The 18791-nt window shown below is 49.7% G+C and overlaps 1 protein-coding gene across 1 annotated transcript; it reads left to right on the top strand.

The window, feature by feature from the left end:
* The first annotated feature begins 13925 nt into the window (after positions 1-13925).
* On the top strand, positions 13926-18338 carry CYP1A2 (cytochrome P450 family 1 subfamily A member 2). The gene is made up of 6 exons (XM_031691688.2): positions 13926-14758; positions 15341-15461; positions 15928-16017; positions 16289-16412; positions 17258-17344; positions 18041-18338. The coding sequence occupies exons 1-6, from the start codon at positions 13928-13930 to the stop codon at positions 18336-18338; spliced, it is 1551 nt and encodes a 516-aa protein (XP_031547548.1). The 5' UTR covers positions 13926-13927.
* Positions 18339-18791: the final 453 nt, after the last annotated feature.

The following is an 18791-nucleotide window of genomic DNA, read 5'->3' as shown; positions in this document are numbered from 1 at the left end:
AGGTGGTGGCAGATAGCAATTCAAAATAGTCTGGTTGTGGAAGGCCTCACTGAGCAAAGGACACTTAGCCCAGGCAGGAGGGTGAAGTCAAAATTTGAATTATTACACTGTACACCAGAAACTAACTCAACATTATAACTCAACTATACTTCAGGTTTTTGTAAATTTTAATTAAAAAATAAAAAAGAATCAAAGTACACAGATGTCTGGAAGAAGAGTGCACCTGGCAGAGGAAAGAGCAAGTTCAAAGTTCCTGCACGTGGTCCATGAGGAAAGGAGCAGTACCAGGGGCACTGGAAATGTGCAGTGACTTGTGACTGGAAGGTTCTCCTGGAATTTAGTGCCCCCAGGGGATGGGACACTCTTGGGGGACAGCCCCGTCCCAGGTGCAGGAAGCATCCTGCTGAGAAACATGGGGCTTCCTTTGGGTGAGATAGAGACATTGTGGGGCCTGAGTCAAGGAAGATCACTGGCTACTGTGCCAAGACCAGACTAAAGAGGTAAAGGACAAATTTCTTCACTTTCATGTCTGTCCAGCCCCACTACCACATCCTTATCCAGGTCCCCATCTTTGGTCCCTTCCAGGAGTACTAACAGCCTCCAAGCCTGAGTACCACCCACCTTTCACTCTCTCCAATTCCTTCTCCCCCCTGTGGCATCCAGAGTGGTCTTTTCAAAAATGGAAACTCCCTCCATCACCACCTTGCCCCTTCAGTAGCTCCCATCTGAACAGAAATCAGAATCTTTAGCAGAACCTACCAGGAATGCCCACCTCTACATCTAATCTCCCCTACTTTAAGTCTCAGTTAACACATCACTTCCTCTGAGAAGACTTCCCGGATCCTTTCCACAGCAAGTTACATTTCTCCTGGTCTGTGTTTATAGCACTTCTCCATGGCAATTCTCAAGACATTTGTCCCTTGCTAGGACCCCAACCCATACCTGTCACTCCTTCCTCCATGCCCTAACACAGAAAAGCAACCTGTGGGAAACAGATCTAAGCCAAGTCCTTGCAAGATATTACTAACTGGTAAAGGAGTCAAATCCAGCTGTATTATGGATGGGCCCATGACCAGGGTGATATTGAGCCCAAAGTGTTGGTGCTATAATGGTGGAATTTAGGCAACAGAACAAGCAGGAGACAAGGAAGGTATTGCTGGGTTTCCATTCTGTCCAGCATCCTTCCATTCATTTCACCTTTGCATCTCTGGCTCAGCCTGAGAAACTTTGTGGTACCCAAGAGAGGTCTGTCCTTCAATCCTAGTTGAGCTAGAGCCACAAAGAATGGAAAGAACTTGTGTGGAAGCCATGGCAAGGAAGTGGGGAACAAGGCACTTCCAGATCTACCACCCTGCTCTGTGGCCCAATCTCTCCCTTGGCTCTGAGTCCCCACCAGTGCCCTAGGTCTAGAGACTCATGGCAGCCTCCTGATTAGGGCTGGAAGATCATCTGCTGGGGATCCTGACAAGGATTCAGAAAATCCCTTCTTTTGATAGAAAATACACTGCTTTTTTTCACATTCTCCAAGGGGCTCTTGATCCCCAAAAAATCATTAGTTAATTAAACCAATTTCTCTCCCACTTCTGATCTGGAGAAACTGATACCAGAAAGGAGAAGGCCCAAGGACATATGACAAATCAAAGCAGAGCCCAGAACTCCAGCCTCTTGCTTCCAGGCCAGGGCTCCTTCCAGGACAATGACTTTTTGCTCCAGACTACCAGCAAAGTCCCCGGGGGCCAAAGGTAGACAGGGATCAGCCCCCAGGTCAGGGGCCCACTTCCCACGCCTGTCCCCACCCCACCCCCATTCTCCTGGACAAGAATCTGCTGCCCTGGGGTTACAGGGAGGCACCACACTTCTCAGCACCAAGCCCTGTTTTGGGGGACAGCTTACAAGATGGAAGAGAGCCCTCAGGATCACTGGGAAGAGAAAGAAAAAGACAGGTGAGAGGTTAGAGGACCTTGGCCTGGAGCTGAACAGCCAATCCTGGGTCAAAGTTTGCATGCCTTTGCGTGAGAAGCTCTTTGGCTAGAATTCCCTAGCGATCGATACCAGGAGCACAGAGGCAGGGGGGCTGTGTGCTGGGGAGAGAACTCTGGGGTGGAGGGAGAGAGACAGCCGAGGGTCTTGGCCCTGCAGGGTGTTCCAGCCTAAAGTCTTCAGTCAGCACTGCCGAGGGCTATGTGGCGGGGGCAAGGGGAAACAGCAGGACCCACAACAAACCCTCTACCCCACGGTGGAAGCAGGAACCACACCCAAATAGAGCCTATACTAAATCTGGAAATGCTGCAGGAGCTGTGAGCAGGCTGAGGCCCCGGGGGGGAGGTGGGGGGACTAGAGGAGAGTCCTGGAGCATGAGGAGCACAGGGAGGACACCGCTGGCATGGGGAGGGGACACGAGCTGAACGAAGCATGGGAGTGGGGGGCTGGGATAAGGCAGGCTGGGAAGAGTGGAGTCTGAATGGATGTGGAGAACTGGGACCCGTTCTCCAGCGTGTCCTCAGCCCACCCACGATCCGGGCCCTGACTGCCTTCCCCTCTCCTACCTGTGCCCAGAGAGCCAGGGAGATCCAGTTTGCAGGAACCAGGGTTCCGACACGGTAGACCCTGGCTCCCTGTCTCTCGGACAGTTCTTTCCCAGGATAGTCTTGGTCTAAGCCTGTTGTCTTGGTGTAACTATTTAAAGTGTCCTCTTTAACTCTCAAGAGTCTTAGCTTGGACAATAAATTATATGGTCACCTCAGTGACAGTGGACATGTGAGAGATTTTGTGTGCCCAGCATCCATCCTCTCTTCTTCTGGAAATACTCTGATTGTCCTTTGGGGACCATCTCACTGCTACTCTCAGCCCATAGGTTTGGTGGAGCTGACCCCACCTCAGGCTACTAGGCTGGCACATGACTCTGGCCAAGCCAATGAGAGCCCTATGGGGGTTTTAGTACAATTATTGGAAAAGGGAGGTTCTCTGTCTGCCAGGGGTGGCTAAGCTGGTTAGAAAATAATGCTGGACCTACTAGTGGTCATTTTTCAAGAAAGCACATTTTTAGGGGAAAACAGAACTGGGAGTTGAGGGGAGGGAGACAGGGAAGGAATTGAAGATACTGTGCACCTAGATCCAGTTATTCCTGAAGCCAGTGAAGTTCACCCATAGACCATCTGTTCCGTGACTCAGTACCATCACCACCTCCCCGTCTCCTCCTTTCCCTCCTCCTCCCTCTCATTCTCCTCCTTGTCTTCTGCTTCTAGTCAGAGCTGGGTTTGGGGGCTTGCAACTGAACAAAAATTATAACCAAAACCTGCAGGTCGGAGAGACTTACCGAGCAGCTCTCTGAGTGATCAGACCTCCGCACATGCAGCAGGTCTAAGAAGGCCTGGGCAGAATCCTAAGTTACTCCTGTCTAAAGCTTCCCACTGGTCTGCCCCTGTGCCGACGATGCCACCATCAGCACCACTGTGGGAGGCTAGTTTTATCTCCAGAAGACCCCAAGATGGTGTTGCAGAGTTGTTGGCGGGTGAGTGCCTGGAGAGAACCCACGTATGAGGCAGAACTCATCAGGTGAGTCTGTGCCTCCTCACTGCGCTGGGCGCAGGGCTCACACCCAGAGGCTGGAGCTCCCTGACTGGGGGCGCCCTGGGAAGGAAGGGGGCCCACGTGCTCTCCTAGCTGAGAAAGAAACTCCATTCTTTCCCTAAGTTGAAGTTTTCAGAAGGAAGGTTTTGAAGACTCTCAGGGGACACAGTCCTTACAATGGCCTGCAAGGCCCTTCCACGTGTGGCCCCCATTACCTCCCTGACCTCCTTGCCTGTTAGCCCTGCTTCCCCTGGCCCACTCCTCTCCAGGTGCTGGAGCCGCCTGAGGTTCTTTTTTTTTTTTTTTTTTTTTACATTTTTTATTGATTCATAATCATTTTACAGTGTTGTGTCAAATTCCAGTGTTCAGCACAATTTTTCACTCATTCATGGACATATACACACTCATTGTCACATTTTTTTCTCTGTGATTTATCATAACATTTTGTGTATATTTCCCTGTGCTATACAGTGTAATCTTGTTTATCTATTCTACAATTTTGAAATCCCAGTCTATCCCTTCCCACCCTCTACCCCCCACCCCGGTAACCACAACCGCCTGAGGTTCTGAAGACGTGCCAGGCAAGTCCCTCCCTAGGTCTGTCAGAGTCAGTCTCTGCAGGAAACAGAGGGCTCCCTCAAACTGAATCACTGAGAATTTAATACAGGGACCATTCACAGGGTTCAGATTTAGGGAAATCAACAGGGACAGTGCAGTCCCCCAGGGCTAGCAACAGCGAGGCCAGAAGTGGCGAGGGGCAGGAGCAGGACACAGAGCCCAGACAAGGTGTCTGTGGAGAGACTACAGAGAGGAGTGTGGCCTTCGGGAGAGAGCTGCAGCTAGCAGGCAGAGACGCTACAGGGAGAGAGCCTAAATACTCTGACCTCACTCTATTCATGCCTCTGATGTCCCTCTGGTACCTTCCATGGATTGAACCTAACTGGACACCAGAGAGCAGGGGGCCCATTTCAGCAGCCCATGGAAGTCAGGCCTCCAGGACTGAGGGTAGAGAAGGGTGGAGAGTGGTCTGGAGAGGCAAGTGGAGGACATCCAGCACTCTGCCTCAGGGCCTTTGCACTTGCTGTTCCCACCACCTGGAAATGCTTTCTTCCCAAATTCTCATGTCTTACTTCCCTGCGTTTCAGCTTTGCAATATGCCATCTTTGGTGATCCTGTGTATCCTACCCATAGTCTCTAACTCTCTTCTTGACTTGGTTTTTATTTGTAGCACGTACAAACTTCAAATATACTCTGCATTTTACTTATTTATGCTGGGTATGGTCTATATACCTCAACCAGAATGTAAGCTCCAGCAGAGGAGGTGTTTTTGTCTGTTGTGATCAATGGTTCACTAATAGCAAACTGGCACATTGTGAATGCTAAGTAAATATTTGTTAAATATAGGAATGGAAATATGTTAAACTCCCAAATAGGAAAATACGCCAGGTTTGAAATAGCAGAGGCCTGGTGAGATTCTGAGTCTTGATAGGCAGGACACCAAGTCCAAGGTGGTCAGCTGAATGGATTGCCACCCCCACCCAGTCCAGATCTTTTCTCAGCACCTGATAGGAGAGTGCTAGACATTTTGCTGCCAGAAAACAGGCGATCAGTCACAGTCATGGCTTAAGAAGCTAATCACAACCTGGCCCAGCTCAGGCATCCTGCCTTATGACACCTTCACTTTAGTCCAGGGTCAATATCTAGGCTAGTCCTCACTGCTGACCACATGGCCGTGATCACCAGAAGCCCCAAACTCTTTCAGTTTCAAAGTCTCCCGGTTCCTCTCAACAGGTCACAGCTCCTTTCTCCACAGTGGGGTTCCACCACAATAATCAGAGGAGAACAAGTTCTGTAGCTGCTCTCAGCAGAGAGAGCTCTGCAGGACTGGGACAAGAGAACGCCACAATTTGACGGGTGGGGAAGGGCTGCCAAGATGCAGATCCTGGGGCACTGCGCAGAGAAGGCAGGGGTAGGGGTATCCCAGAGGTTCCCTGGATAGAAGGCAGTGGAGATAAGTGCAGACCTTCTTTTCCTTTTTTCTCTTCTTCCTTCAATAGCATCAAATACAATTAATTTAGACCCATATTAGATATCAGAATTTGACTAATTCTGCTCAGGTTGGCAGTTGCCCTAATTATTGAGGAAATATTTGCCAGGCCAATGAATTTTGAAAACAGCCTTACAGGGAAATGTTTGATCTACCGATGGACATGTTCGGCAGCTCAGAGGAATGTTCTGTTTCCAAGCTGGAGATGCCCTTTTGTATATAAACACAGAGGTTTGTTGATAATGAATGTTCTTGTCCTCTCATCAGAGCAGAGTCTTGGAGGATCCTGCTTTGTCAGCCAAGTACTCCTAGACATGCTCCCCCAGTCTCTGCCAAGGAGGTGGCCTCATTCAGACCGATTGTTGCACAGCTTGGCTGTCCCACCAGCCAGTGATGGGCCACTCAGTCAACTGAAGAATCCTTTCCCAACTGTTCCACCCAGTGTGGGCACTCAACAGCCATTCCTTCCACCTTGATTTTCCCTCCTTCTCAAGACCCTCCCCAACCCAGTTTTCTCCAGGTATCCTCCACCTTCCTTTCCAAAGCTCTGTGCTGTCGGGGGAGAATGACCCCAGGGAGTGGGTCCTGGCTGGCCTGGACCTGTCCTTTTGGCCCCAGTTGCCTTGCTGGTTGATTGGATTAAATATGGATCTGTGACATGATTCTGGCCAACATTATGTAGGAGAGATCCGGTGGGACCCGCTTTTAGGAAAGGTTCTTTCACTCTTTTTTTAAAAAATGTGGGGGTGGTAGGAAATTAGGTTTATTAATTTATTATTTTTGGTGGCGGTACCAGGGATTGAACCCAGGACCTCATGCATGCTAAGCATGCACTCTACCACTAAGGTATACTTTCCCCCAGTTTCCTCACTCTTAAAAGGCATGCATAATAAGAGATACACTCTTGTCCCTCTTGACATGTCTGGATGCCATGGCTGAAACTGCAGTAGCCATCTTGTGACCATCTTGGGGGCAAGTTTGATATTCCAAGGATAGTAAAGCAGAAATTTGCAAAGAACCACTTTATTATTCAGGGTCCTTGTAAGAAACAGGATCCATTCAAACTGGATCACTGAGGAAAGTTTAATAAGGGGACTATTTACAAAGGTGTGGGAAGGGTATAGAGAAATCAACACATGATGGTGTGGTACCATTAGACTAGTAACAGAGAGGAGCCCTTACTATTTGGGGCCTAAAGGGGCAGAAGGAAGAATCTGTTTCTGGAATGCTGAGAGAGAGAGACTCTAAGGAAAAGAGAGCTGCCTGGAAGGAGCTGTGGCCTAGCATGGTGACTTTGCAGGGAGGGTCTGGAGAAAAAAATACCTCGATCTTACTCTCCTCCCACCCTCCCATCTCATGACAAAACTTCCCACTGACTTAACCCAACAAGAAGCCAAGGATGGGGAACCCACTGACACAGTCTGCAGAGGTCAGTCTCTTAGGGCAGAGGAGCAGGGAAGCAGATGCAGAGGACAAAAAGGATTCTCAGTACAACCTGGGTCTGCAATCATCTCATTCCTCTGTTTGCTCACCTGTTGTCAGTCTCCCCCATGAAGGCGAAGTCTGTCTTATTCACTGTCTTACTCATTAAGTTTCCTCCTAGAAGAGTGGCTGGCAACATAATTGATGCTCAAAGAATATGGTTGCACCTCCACTGTGTGACAGGCACTGTACTAAAAACTGAGTGAATAAGAACAGACTTTGCCTCGAGTTGTTCATATTATAGAGAGGGCAAATGAAACCAAAGCAATGTGGCACCATGCTGTTTAAGCCATGAGAGTGCTGTGCCCAAGGGAGGATGGTCTAAACCAGAGTGCGAGGCCAGGACACCCCAGAGGAGGTGAGCCTGGAGCTGAGTTTTGGAGGATTTGCTTTAATGGAGAGATGAGAATGCTTTGTTATATATGCATCATAGCACTGTAATGTAAGTCAATACAGCTAACGTGGAAGCCATGCATTTCCATGAGGGTTCCACGTTGGATGGGGCAGAGGTGGTTGGGAGGAGGGTAAGGTGTTCCAGGCAGAGGGAGCAGCATGTGTGAATGCACAGAGGCAGAAAACTAGAAGAATTCTAAGAGGTTCCTTCTGATGGTGGGAAAGATGCATGAGAGGGAGGGAGCAGTGGGAAATGAGCGAGAGAAGTGAGGAGGAACTAGCTCACATGTTGAGATAAGGAGTTTGAATATGGTTTGAATGTCTTAAAAAATTAGTACTGAGGGATTTTACATAGAGGTACAGCTTGCTCAGATTTGCAATTTCAGAAAATTCACCTGGGTGGCAGTGTGGAGCGTGGATTGAAAAAATGGGGAGCGGGGTGGGGGGAGCCTAGAACTGTGCCACTAGCTTACATGCAGCTACGTAAATTTAAAATTAAATAGAATGAAAAATTCAGTGTCTCAGTTGCACTAGCCACATTTCAAATGCTCATTAGCCATATGTGACTAGGGGCTACCCTACTGAATAGCACAAACATGGAACATTTGTATCATCGCAGAAAGTCCCACTGGACAACACTGGGTAGAGGCAGTGAGACCGAGTAGGAGGTTCCTGAAAAAGCCCAGGCAGGAAGAGGCACTGAGGGTCTTCTCCAGGCAGTGTCACGGTGATGGAGAGAAGAGGTCGGACTGAAGAGGGATTCAGGCAGTAGAATCTGAAGAGTTTGGTGAGAGGTGAATGAGAGAAGGAATTTTTACAGATTCCCGGGTTTCCGGCTGGGGTGACGACCTGGAGGGAAGGTGTCTGGGTAGAGGGGTGACATCATCCATTTGGGCATGTTGAGGATGCAGTGGCAGGGGCCCTCTGGGTGGACATCTGCAGCGGGTGATTAGATGTCCAGAACTGAAGCTCCACATCCCCATCTAGTAGACTGGAAGACCCCCCCAGCTTTAATTATTCACCTCTGCTTCCCACGGTACCTGTGTCCACCAGTGTCCTTCCTCTCTGCCAGGTCTGGGAACAGAAATGATTGGGACTCAACCTCTGTCCTTGAGGGACCCATAGTCTGGGTTAGGGTTTGGGTTTGGTTACGAGCCAGCCCAAAACTACAGCTCCTTTTGACCAGACCCACGACAGAGGTGAGAATGGAATGATGAAGGTCACAGAGGAGGACTCGCCCCACAAGGAGCAGGGAAGGGGCTGCCAATTACTGCACTCTGACCACTGGCCAGGCTGATGAATATGCACTGAATAAACTTGTTGAGTGACCCAGGGATGCCCATCCCCTGACCTTAACCTTAGCCACACCCCACATCCCTGTGCCCCACTCCTCTGGACAGTGAACTCTGAATGTGTCTTCTCTCACGACAGCCACCTGGTTTGCCCTCTTTCCTGCCGCATGCCCACTGAACTGCTTTTCCCCCACATTCTGGCTCCGGGAAAAATTACTTAACAACTGTAAGATGAGTAACAACTGTAAGGTGAGGCCAATAATAGTGCCCACCTCACAGTGTTGTTATGAAGCTAAAATAGAGATGGTCAATATTAACAACAGCACACAAGTTGAGGCATAGTGGGTACTCAATAAATTTTAACTGTAAGGATTATTACTTGCAACTTCCATAAAACAAATGCAGGGAAATAACCAGCGATAGGAAAGAAATCTATTAATGAAAAAATCCCATCCCCAAAAAGTACACAGCATGATTTCATTGACATAAAAAACAAGTACAGACAAGGCTCATATGTGCTGTTAGAAGCTGGGGTCATGGTTACCCTTGGGGAGGGCGGTGCCTAGGGTGCTGGTGACGTTCTGTCTTTTGATCTGAGGGCTGGCTATGTGGTTTTGATAACTCTGTAAAAAATTTGTTGAGCTGTACAGATTATCTGCACTTTTCTGCATGTATCTTAGAATTTAATGAAAAGTTTTAAGAAAATATTTAAAAGAAAAAGACGTCTCTTGTTTGGAAGTTCAAATAATTTGTCTAGATACGCCAGCCTCAAGGAGGGGAGCAGAACTCCCCACTCCTTGGGCGTGGGCTGTGCACAGTGACTTCCTTCCAAAGAGCATGGTATGGAAAGGGGGAAGAAGTAACATCACCATGGAGAAACTTGATAAACGCTACTTCAGCCAGCTGATCACCATCAACTTCAACCTACCCGTCAGGTTGATATTATGTGCCCTTGATATGATGTGATCAAAATGGCACTTTATTTCTGTGGTCTTTCTAACAATAACTCATAATCCCAGCCTTACCATGAGAAAAACATCAAACAAATTTCAACAGTAGGACATCATAAAAAATACTTGACCAGGACTTCTGAAAACTCTCAAGGTCATCAAGAACAAAGATGGAGTTACAACCAAGGCTTCCCTAAAGAAATATCCCCTGAAAGGATAAATTGGGAGTTTGAGATTTGCGAGTATTAACTACTATATATAAAATAGATTAAAAAAACAAATTTTTTCTGTATAGCACAGAGAACTATATTCAATATCTTGTAGTAACCTATAATGAAAAAGAATATGAAAATGAATATATGTATGTATATGTAGGACTGAAACATATGCTGTACACCAGAAATTGACACATTGTAGCTGACTATACTTCAATTAAAAAATAAATTTAAGAAAAAAGAGAGATATTCCCTAAGGAGATATGATGACTAAATGTAATACGGTGTCCTTCATGACAGGACCCTGAAACAGAAGAAGACGTTAGGGTAAAAACTAAAGAAACCTGAATGAAGTATGACTTTAGCTAATTAGAGGGGGAGAGAGAGGGAGAGGAGGAGGGAGATAGGAAGGAAGGAAAAGAAGGGAGGGGGAGAGAGACAGAGAGAAAGAGTCAATTTTCTATAAAACTTACCCTAACCTCAAACCTTGACCTTTTTTATAGAGGGAGCTGAACCCAGTGGAAACACAAACAGAAAACAGCTTTCCTTTCCTCTCAGCCTCGGTCTCCAACATGCTCCATGACTCTGTCAGATTCCCCCGCCTTGCCCTTTGACATCGTCACAGACTGATCCTACAGCCTTCTCACATTCAGGACTGAAAAGCCCAGTCCTATCTAAATAAAAATGTGTGTCTCATGTCCAGTTTCGGGTTTGTCCCCAGCCTCCTCGCAGACCCCACCCATGGGAAGGGGAGAGGCGCACTCTGCTTCTGTACTCCCTTCTCAGCCACCCCACCCACCCCATCACCAGGGAGGGGACGGGGGCAGGGGGTGCTGGAAGAGGAGCCAATCTCTTTTTTTTTTTTACATTTTTATTGATTCATAATCATTTTACAGTGTTGTGTCAAATTCCAGTGTTCAGCACAATTTTTTAGTCATTCATGGACATATACACACTCATTGTCACATTTTTTTCTCTGTGATTTATCATAACATTTTGTGTATATTTCCCTGTGCTATACAGCCAATCTCTTTTTATTTGGGTGGTGCTTTTTATCTTCTCTCTGAGCTCAGAATGCCCTTGTGTGTAGCAGATGCTCCACTGCCAGCTTTTCATCGAGTGCCTTTGAGCCCCAACCTGTCTTCCACATCACACAGTTCCTAACATAGCTGCTGGACTCTCTGGCTGACCTCTTGCCTGCCCCTCAGCTTGTTCCTGCAGGGTACCCCCTGTAGCCTGTCACTGCTGGGGTCTCCTCCCCTCTGTAGTCAGGTCTCATCCATGCAGCTGAATGGAGTCTTGTTCCCTTCAGCATGTCTGCCTGGCCCTCGGGAGACTCACATCCTGGTGAGGTACCCAACTCGGGCCGTGCGGGCTGCCCTCTGCCATCACAGGCTGCTCCGCTCAGCCTCCGTGCCCACAAGCTTCTCCCAGACCCAGGGATATGTGTCAAGCAGGTGCACAGAGTGGTCTGGAGCACAACCTTCTAAAGGTTCGAGTCCCAGCTCTAACACACTGCTATGTGCCCTACAACAAATTACACAACTTCTTTGTGCCTCTATTACCCCATTGTAATGTGAGAATAGGATTATCTTCTATCCCATAGGATTACTGAGAATGGTTTTTGTTATGCGTATAAAGCTCTTATAACAACGTGGGGCCCAAGAGCACGGGGTGCTGTAAAGTGTGTGATAAATACGCAAATGCCCGCAGTCTTCCTCTCCATGTGGACTCACGGCTGGGGATGTCCCTTCTTGCAGGGATCCCACTCTTAAGGTTTAGGTCTCCTGGAACTCCCTCCACTTGCCTTCATGCAACGGGGGAGGGGAGAACCACCATGGGGCTCCTTACAGAGCAGCTGACCTCTGCCTTGGAGCTCCCTTTCATACAGGAGACACCCACTGCCTCCGTGTCGGTTACTGGGTAGCTGACACTTGTCCCATCTCCTCTGCCTCTCCTCTCTATGTAGATACACAGATAGACGTACATTTTTAAACAGAACCATTTAAAAGTAAGTTGCTGAAGTCATGACACTTCACCCCCTAAACACTACAGCATTCACCTCCTGAGAATATTAATCTCCAAAGAGTATTTCCTAAAATATTCTCCCACTTAACCATGATACTATGCCCATAACCTAAGAAAATTAACATTAATTCCATATCATCCAAGCTCCAGTCCTTGTTCGTGTGCCTTCAGTTGTCCCAAAATGTCTTTTGTAGATTTAAACAAATGTTTTTTTAAATCCAGTGTCCAATCAATGTTCACATACTGCATTTGTTTGTTATGTTTCTTTAGTCTCTTTGCTCTAGAAAAGGACCTTGCCTTTTTTTTCCTTTAATGTCATTGACCATTTTGAAGAGTCCACGCCAGTAGCCATGAAGAACAGCCACAGCATGGATTTTCTTCATTCATGTTTGCCGTCTCTTACCAGGAGGGAGGAGGGTGAGGGGCTCTTTCTTCAGAATATAGGGACCCCGTCATCTCTCGTCTTCACGTTAAGGACTCAGGCTGGAATTCAGAGGCGGCTGGAACATGCCCATTCCCCGTCTGGATTCACAGGGTGTTGGAGGGGTGTTACAGGGCACCCTTCTGGAGGGGAGCAGTGAGTCCCCTCCGCCTGTTCAGCCTGGACTGAGTGCCCAGGCAGGGTCCTTCCTCATGGGCACAGTGGGAAAGAAGGCTGCACCAGCCCAGAGGACTTTGACTGCTAGCGCCCTGCCCTGCCCTTGAGAGGAATAAGCACCCCCCTCCACTGACTCTGGACCCTGAAAGGAGCTGGACATTCCTCCCCAGGGACATATCACCTGTCCCCAAAGAGCTGCCCCTGGGCCCTGGGTAGTAGGTGGAGCTGAAGCATCATGGCCCAAGGCCAAGGGCTAAGCCTTTCACCTTTTTTCGGTGACTTTGATATCATGTGACCAGGACTGCAGGGCCAGTCTGATAGGGGTGGCGTTTATAAAGGGGCTCCTCACCCAGAGCCAGAAGCTCCGTACTGGCCCCACAGTCCTGCTGATCTCAAGCATCCGCCTCTACAGTTATCTTTCTTGGGCCCATCTCAGTCCCTGGGGACCCCCATCATATGTCCTGGGAACCAGTGGAGATGGAGGACACTGGGTTAGGTGTAGGAGGCCTGAGTTCTAGTCCTTGCTGCCCAGCTCCAGACTTCAGTTTCTCCATTTTTAAATGAGCTTGGGGTGGGGTGTAGCTCAGTGGTAGAGCTCATGCTTAGCATGCGTGAGGTCCTGGGTTCAATCCCCAGTAGCTGCATTAAAATTTTTTTTAATTAAAAAAAATTTAATGAGAAGCTTGGACTAGGTCACCTCTGAAGACCCTTAATGTGATCAAAGTGGGGAGATGGGTGGGACTCCCCACCTGGCACGAGGACTGCAGCCAAAGCTCAGTCTCCAGCAAGACAGTGAGCAGATGGGGGCTTGTCTTTGGAGGAGGTGTCCCTCTTGGTCTTGATAAAGAATGCCCTTGAGGAGGGGGCATCACGAGCCATTTTCATCAGCCCTGGAACCTTGGTCCCCTCAGCGCTGTTGGGTTGGGGAGTAGCTCTGTGTTCCCTGGGTATGAGGGGGCATCAGCAGGAAGCCAGCCCTGCTGGGGAACCTTTGGCACAATCTCCAGCATACACCCTGCACTGGGAGCTCACAAAGGTGTTTCCCCACTTTGAAATGGTAACTGCAGCCTCAGAGTTGGAAACTGAGGTGATGGGTGGAGGGGAGGGCCAGGACACTCAAGTTGGGAACCTCGAGGCTCCTTTCCAGCCCTCAGATTCTGTGATGCTTTAAGGGTGGGCTCCTGGGATGCAGGACCTGTGGTGGATGTAACTTAGTTTTCCTGGTGTCCAGCTGGAAGCCAAGCACAGAACAGTGCAAGTGTTTATTGACCAAGTAATTAAATGAATGAATGAATGCCTCCATCTTCTCCTTCAGTCTGTCTCCTCCTTCCTCTTCCCCATAGTTGGTACAGATGGCATTGTCCCAGCCTAGTCCCTTCTCGACCACAGAGCTTCTCCTGGCCTCTGCCATCTTCTGCCTTGTATTCTGGGTGGTCAGGGCCTGGCAGTCTCAGGTCCCCAAAGGCCTGAAGAGTCCACCAGGGCCCTGGGGCTGGCCCCTGCTCGGGCACGTGCTGACCTTGGGGAAGAGCCCACACGTGGCCCTGTCGCGGCTGAGCCAGCGCTACGGAGACGTGCTGCAGATCCGCATTGGCTGCACACCTGTGCTGGTGCTCAGCGGCCTGGACACCATCTGGCAGGCCCTGGTGCGGCAGGGCGACGATTTCAAGGGCCGGCCTGACCTCTACAGCTTCTCCCTGGTCACTGATGGGCAGAGCATGACTTTCAACCCAGACTCTGGACCAGTGTGGGCTGCCCGCCGGCGCCTGGCCCAGAATGCTCTCAACACCTTCTCCATCGCCTCCGACCCGGCTTCCTCATCCTCTTGCTACCTGGAGGAGCATGTGACCAAGGAGGCTAAGGCCCTCCTCTGCAAGTTTCAGGAGCTGATGGCAAGCCCTGGGCACTTCGACCCCTACAATCACATAGTGGCATCAGTGGCCAATGTCATTGGTGCCATGTGCTTCGGCCAACACTTTCCCCAGAGCAGTGAAGAAATGCTCAGCCTTGTGAAGAGCAGCCATGATTTTGTGGAGATCGCTTCCTCCGGGAACCCCGTGGACTTCTTCCCCATCTTTAAATACCTGCCCAGCCCTGGTCTGCAAAGGTTCAAGGACTTCAACCAGAAGTTCCTGAAGTTCCTGCGGAAAACAGTCCAGGAGCACTATCAGGACTTTGACAAGGTGAGCCAGGATGCAGGTGGTATGGGGCACCCTGGAGACTGAGTGTGGTCCCTCTTACCCCGCTTCAAGGTAGCTATGCTGCTGGTGTGCAGCCAAGGCCTAGGAAGGCTCTGGGACACCTCAGACCTGCTGTGTCTCTTGGAGCCAATCCCTCTCCCTCTCTGGCCTCAGTTTCCTTATGCCTGTAGCCTTGCTGTCAGGGCTGCTCAAAGCCCCGGGGAGACAAGGCTGTGAATGGGGCCCTGGCAGCGCCCTGTGATGTGGGGTGGTGTTGTTATGAGTGAGAAGGCTTTTGTTCTGCAGGAACCTGAACCCTGACAGAGACTAATTCCCAGCTCAGGTGTCATTTTGCTTCCCCGTACCCACACCAACCTCCTTTGAAACTAGACCCCTGGGGTTATTGGGAGGAAGGTTCAGTGAGGGATGAAATGATACTCTAAGCCCTACATAGAGCTGCTACCAGCTCCTGCTGTGAACTCAGCCCCCTGCCCAGAGGCCAGCAGTAGTGCCAGACGGGATGGGGTACAGTCCAGCCTCACACCCCAGAAGTGCTGGGGTGCCCCTAAGCTTGTGCCCTCTCAGAACAGAGTCCAGGACATCGTAGGTGCCCTGTTCAAGCACAGCGAAGAGAACTCCGGAGCCAGTGGTGGCCTCATCCCCCACGAGAAGACTGTCAACCTTGTCAACGACATCTTTGGGGCCGGTAGGAGCCAGCCCCTTGCCTCTTAATTCCTCAGTGCCTGCTGTTCACCCACAACCTTGCCCAGCCCCCAGGTCCATTAGAAACTCACCAACCACATGCCAAATGGTGCAGGACACAGAGACCTGACCCAGACTCGGGGTCTGAGCCCAGGCTGGACCCCCAGCTCCCAGTGAACACTCAACCAAGTCTCTCCTCTGCGAGGCTTGCTTCCCATCCGAACAGTAAAGCCCTTTCTGGTCTGTAAGTCCAGCCCCTCATAATTGCAGGGGCTAATTATGAAACCAGGGACTCAGGCTGGAGTGGAGACCCAGCTTCTGCCCTCAGAAGACGGGGGGATGTAAGAAGGTGGGGACAGCGGGGGAAAGGGGCAAAGGAAGACAATGCTTGGTACATACACATACTCAGTAAATGCTGGCGTCTTGTTCCTATATTCCTTTCTCCCTCACCTTGCCCCCCTGCTGCCCAGGGTTTGACACGATCACGACCGCCATCTCCTGGAGCCTCATGTACCTCGTGACAAATCCTGAGATACAGAGGAAGATCCAGGAGGAGCTGGGTATGTGGTATCCCCCAGTCCTCTAGCAGAGAGAAGCCTTGGGGTCCCGGGTCATTTGTTCAGTCTAAATATAGGTGCTAAGTGCCTACTAAGAACAGCCTAGGCATGCAATGGTGCCTGCCCTTCCTAGAAGATGCTGGGGGTCAGTGGGTGTCAGACCTGTAAACAGACATAGTGCCACATAGAGTGACACCTGGTGTAACAGGGGACGCAGATGCCTTGGAGCAGTCAGAACGGTCCCTAAGCCTGGTCTGTCCTCTGTGCTCTGCAGACACCGTGGTTGGCAGGGCGCGGCGGCCCTGGCTCTCTGACAGGCCCCAGCTGCCCTACTTGGAGGCCGTCATCCTGGAGACCTTCCGACACTCCTCCTTCGTCCCCTTCACCATCCCCCACAGGTGAGATCTGCCTATTCCCCCCTCCCACCTCTGAAGTCCGCCATGTTTTCTCCTTCCAGCTCCTCAGCCCTGGCCCTGGTCAGACCTCGGCATCTCCTTCCTGGCCGGGACACCGGGTTCTCCACAGACCCTCAGCCTCTACTCTGTCCCCATCCAGTCCAAATATGATCCAACTACCTAGCTCTCAGGAGAAACTCACACTCCTGACCTCAGCTCTCATTCACCTCTGCTCACGTTCCCTCCCCCAAGGACAGCCTGGACAGGCTGTCCTCACCATCCCTCACAAGCACAATCCAGCCAGCCTCCAGCTGCACTTATGCTGGACCTTCTACTTGGAATACCTTCTGGCCACCTCCTGCTCCCTGGCCACCAGAATGCTATCCTATCCTATCCTGACACAAACTTACCCTCCCCTAGAAGCCTTTCTTGGCTCATCCAGCTGGCACAGATTCCTTCTGTAATATCTTATATGGACTTACAGCCATTTGCCCTTGATCATGTCCTGGGATTTTAACAATGTCGAGAGAGTTAGTGAACACTTACTTCTGCCCATATGTGGGTCTAGTTATTCCCAGCCAGGCTGAGAACTCCCCAGGACTGGCCCAGATGGCCTGCTTCATGGGCACAGCCGAGCACAAACAAAAGTTTAGTAAACATTTGTGGAAGGTGAAGGGGACTTCCCCGAGGAAGGGGAAGTCTCATTTCACCCCTTCCTGGCTCCTGACGCTCCCTCCCAGGGCAGGGTGTGGAGACTATGGTGGGCAGGCTATTGGGGTGGGATGGGGGTAGGAGCAAGAAGCTCCCAGAGACACACCCCTGGGCCTGACAGAGCCCTCTTCCCTCAGCACGACAAGAGACCCGACGCTGAATGGCTTCTACATCCCCAAGGAACGCTGTGTCTTTGTAAACCAGTGGCAGGTCAATCATGACCAGTGAGTACACGTCCCCCACTGAAAAGTGTGTGAAGTTCAGCAGTCAGGAAGGCTGACTGTCCAGCCTTCCTGGACAAAGTAATATATAACAAAGTAATGGTGCCTCAGTTGCATACAGCCTGCTCTAAGAGACAAAAGGTAGGTCGACATTTCTCAAACTTTAGTGCATTGACCAGAAGTCTGGACAGATTGTGGTGCCCCGTCCCCCGAGATTCCACTTTGGTAGGGAAGCTGGAGTATCGTTAAGTGATTCTGGTGTGAATGGCCTAGGGATTTCTCCTTGGAAAATCCCGCTTTAGTCTCTAGATAGGGGGGTCATGTAATTTAGTATCCAAACTGGGGTACCTCTGAATGTGAAGAGGGAGGCTGTCAATAATTACCCCAAAACAATAAGCATAAAACAGGATGGACTGTTGATCCCCCTTGTATATTGAGTAGGATAGAGACAAGCATGTGTTCCTTCTTTTAATTTCTTTAAGTTAAAGCAGTATTTATTTAAAATAACAAATTAATATTAAAAAGCACTATTTTCAAGGCTAGTTGTTTTAGGGAGAGGTATGTAATAAAAATAAGCATCAAAATACAGTTTGGCCCCTTCCCCCACCCTGCTTTCTTTGCCCTAGCTCTATTCTAACACTGAAGTTGCCCCCAAGGCCTTTCCCCCCAGAGATCCCATCTTCTCCATTCCTCTTGCAGGAAGCTGTGGGGGGATCCATCTGAGTTCCGGCCGGAGCGATTCCTCACTGCCTACGGCACCGCCATCAACAAGACCCTGAGTGAGAAAGTGATACTCTTCAGCATGGGCAAGCGCCGGTGCATAGGGGAGGTGCTGGCCAAGTGGGAGATCTTCCTCTTCCTGGCCATCTTGCTGCAGCAGCTGGAGTTCAGCGTGCCACCAGGCACGAAAGTGGACCTAACCCCCATCTATGGGCTGACCATGAAGCATGCCCGCTGCAAGCATGTCCAGGCACGGCTACGCTTCTCTATCAAGTGATGAGTTTGCTGTCATTCTGAGGCAGATGGAGAGATGGAGGTCACTGAGGAACCCTTGTTTCTTTCTTTCCTTTTTACTAACAGCCTTATAGAGATATAATTCATATACATATAATTCACCTCCTTAAAGAATACAACCCAATGGCTTTTAGTATGTTCACAGAGTTGTGCTTCCACACCGCAATCAATTTTAGAACTTTCTCATCACCCAAAAGAGAAACCGATGCCCATTAGTGGTCATTCCCATTTCCCCGTAACCCACCGTCCCTATTCCCACCAGCCCTAGGCAACTACTAATCTGCTTTCTGTCTGTTTAGATTTGCCTGCTCTGGATATTTCATAAAAATGCAATTATACAATTAGTGGTCTTTTGTGACTGGCTTCTTCACTTAGCATAATGTCTTCAAGGTTCATTCACGTAGCAGCATGCATCAGTAAGCCCTGGTTTCTTGAG

The sequence above is a fragment of the Vicugna pacos genome, chromosome 27 (genome assembly GCF_048564905.1).
Source record: "Vicugna pacos chromosome 27, VicPac4, whole genome shotgun sequence".
NCBI lineage: Eukaryota > Metazoa > Chordata > Mammalia > Artiodactyla > Camelidae > Vicugna > Vicugna pacos.
The sequence above is the reverse complement of the archived record's forward strand: the minus strand, read 5'-3'. Positions and strand labels throughout refer to the sequence as shown.

Coding starts and splice junctions, on each gene's coding strand:
- CYP1A2 (XM_031691688.2), top strand. CDS start 13,928: ATGGCATTGTCCCAGCCTAGTCCCTTCTCGACCACAGAGCTTCTCCTG. Junction 16,018..16,288: donor GAAGATCCAGGAGGAGCTGG/GTATGTGGTATC, acceptor TGTGCTCTGCAG/ACACCGTGGTTGGCAGGGCG. Junction 17,345..18,040: donor TGGCAGGTCAATCATGACCA/GTGAGTACACGT, acceptor TTCCTCTTGCAG/GAAGCTGTGGGGGGATCCAT.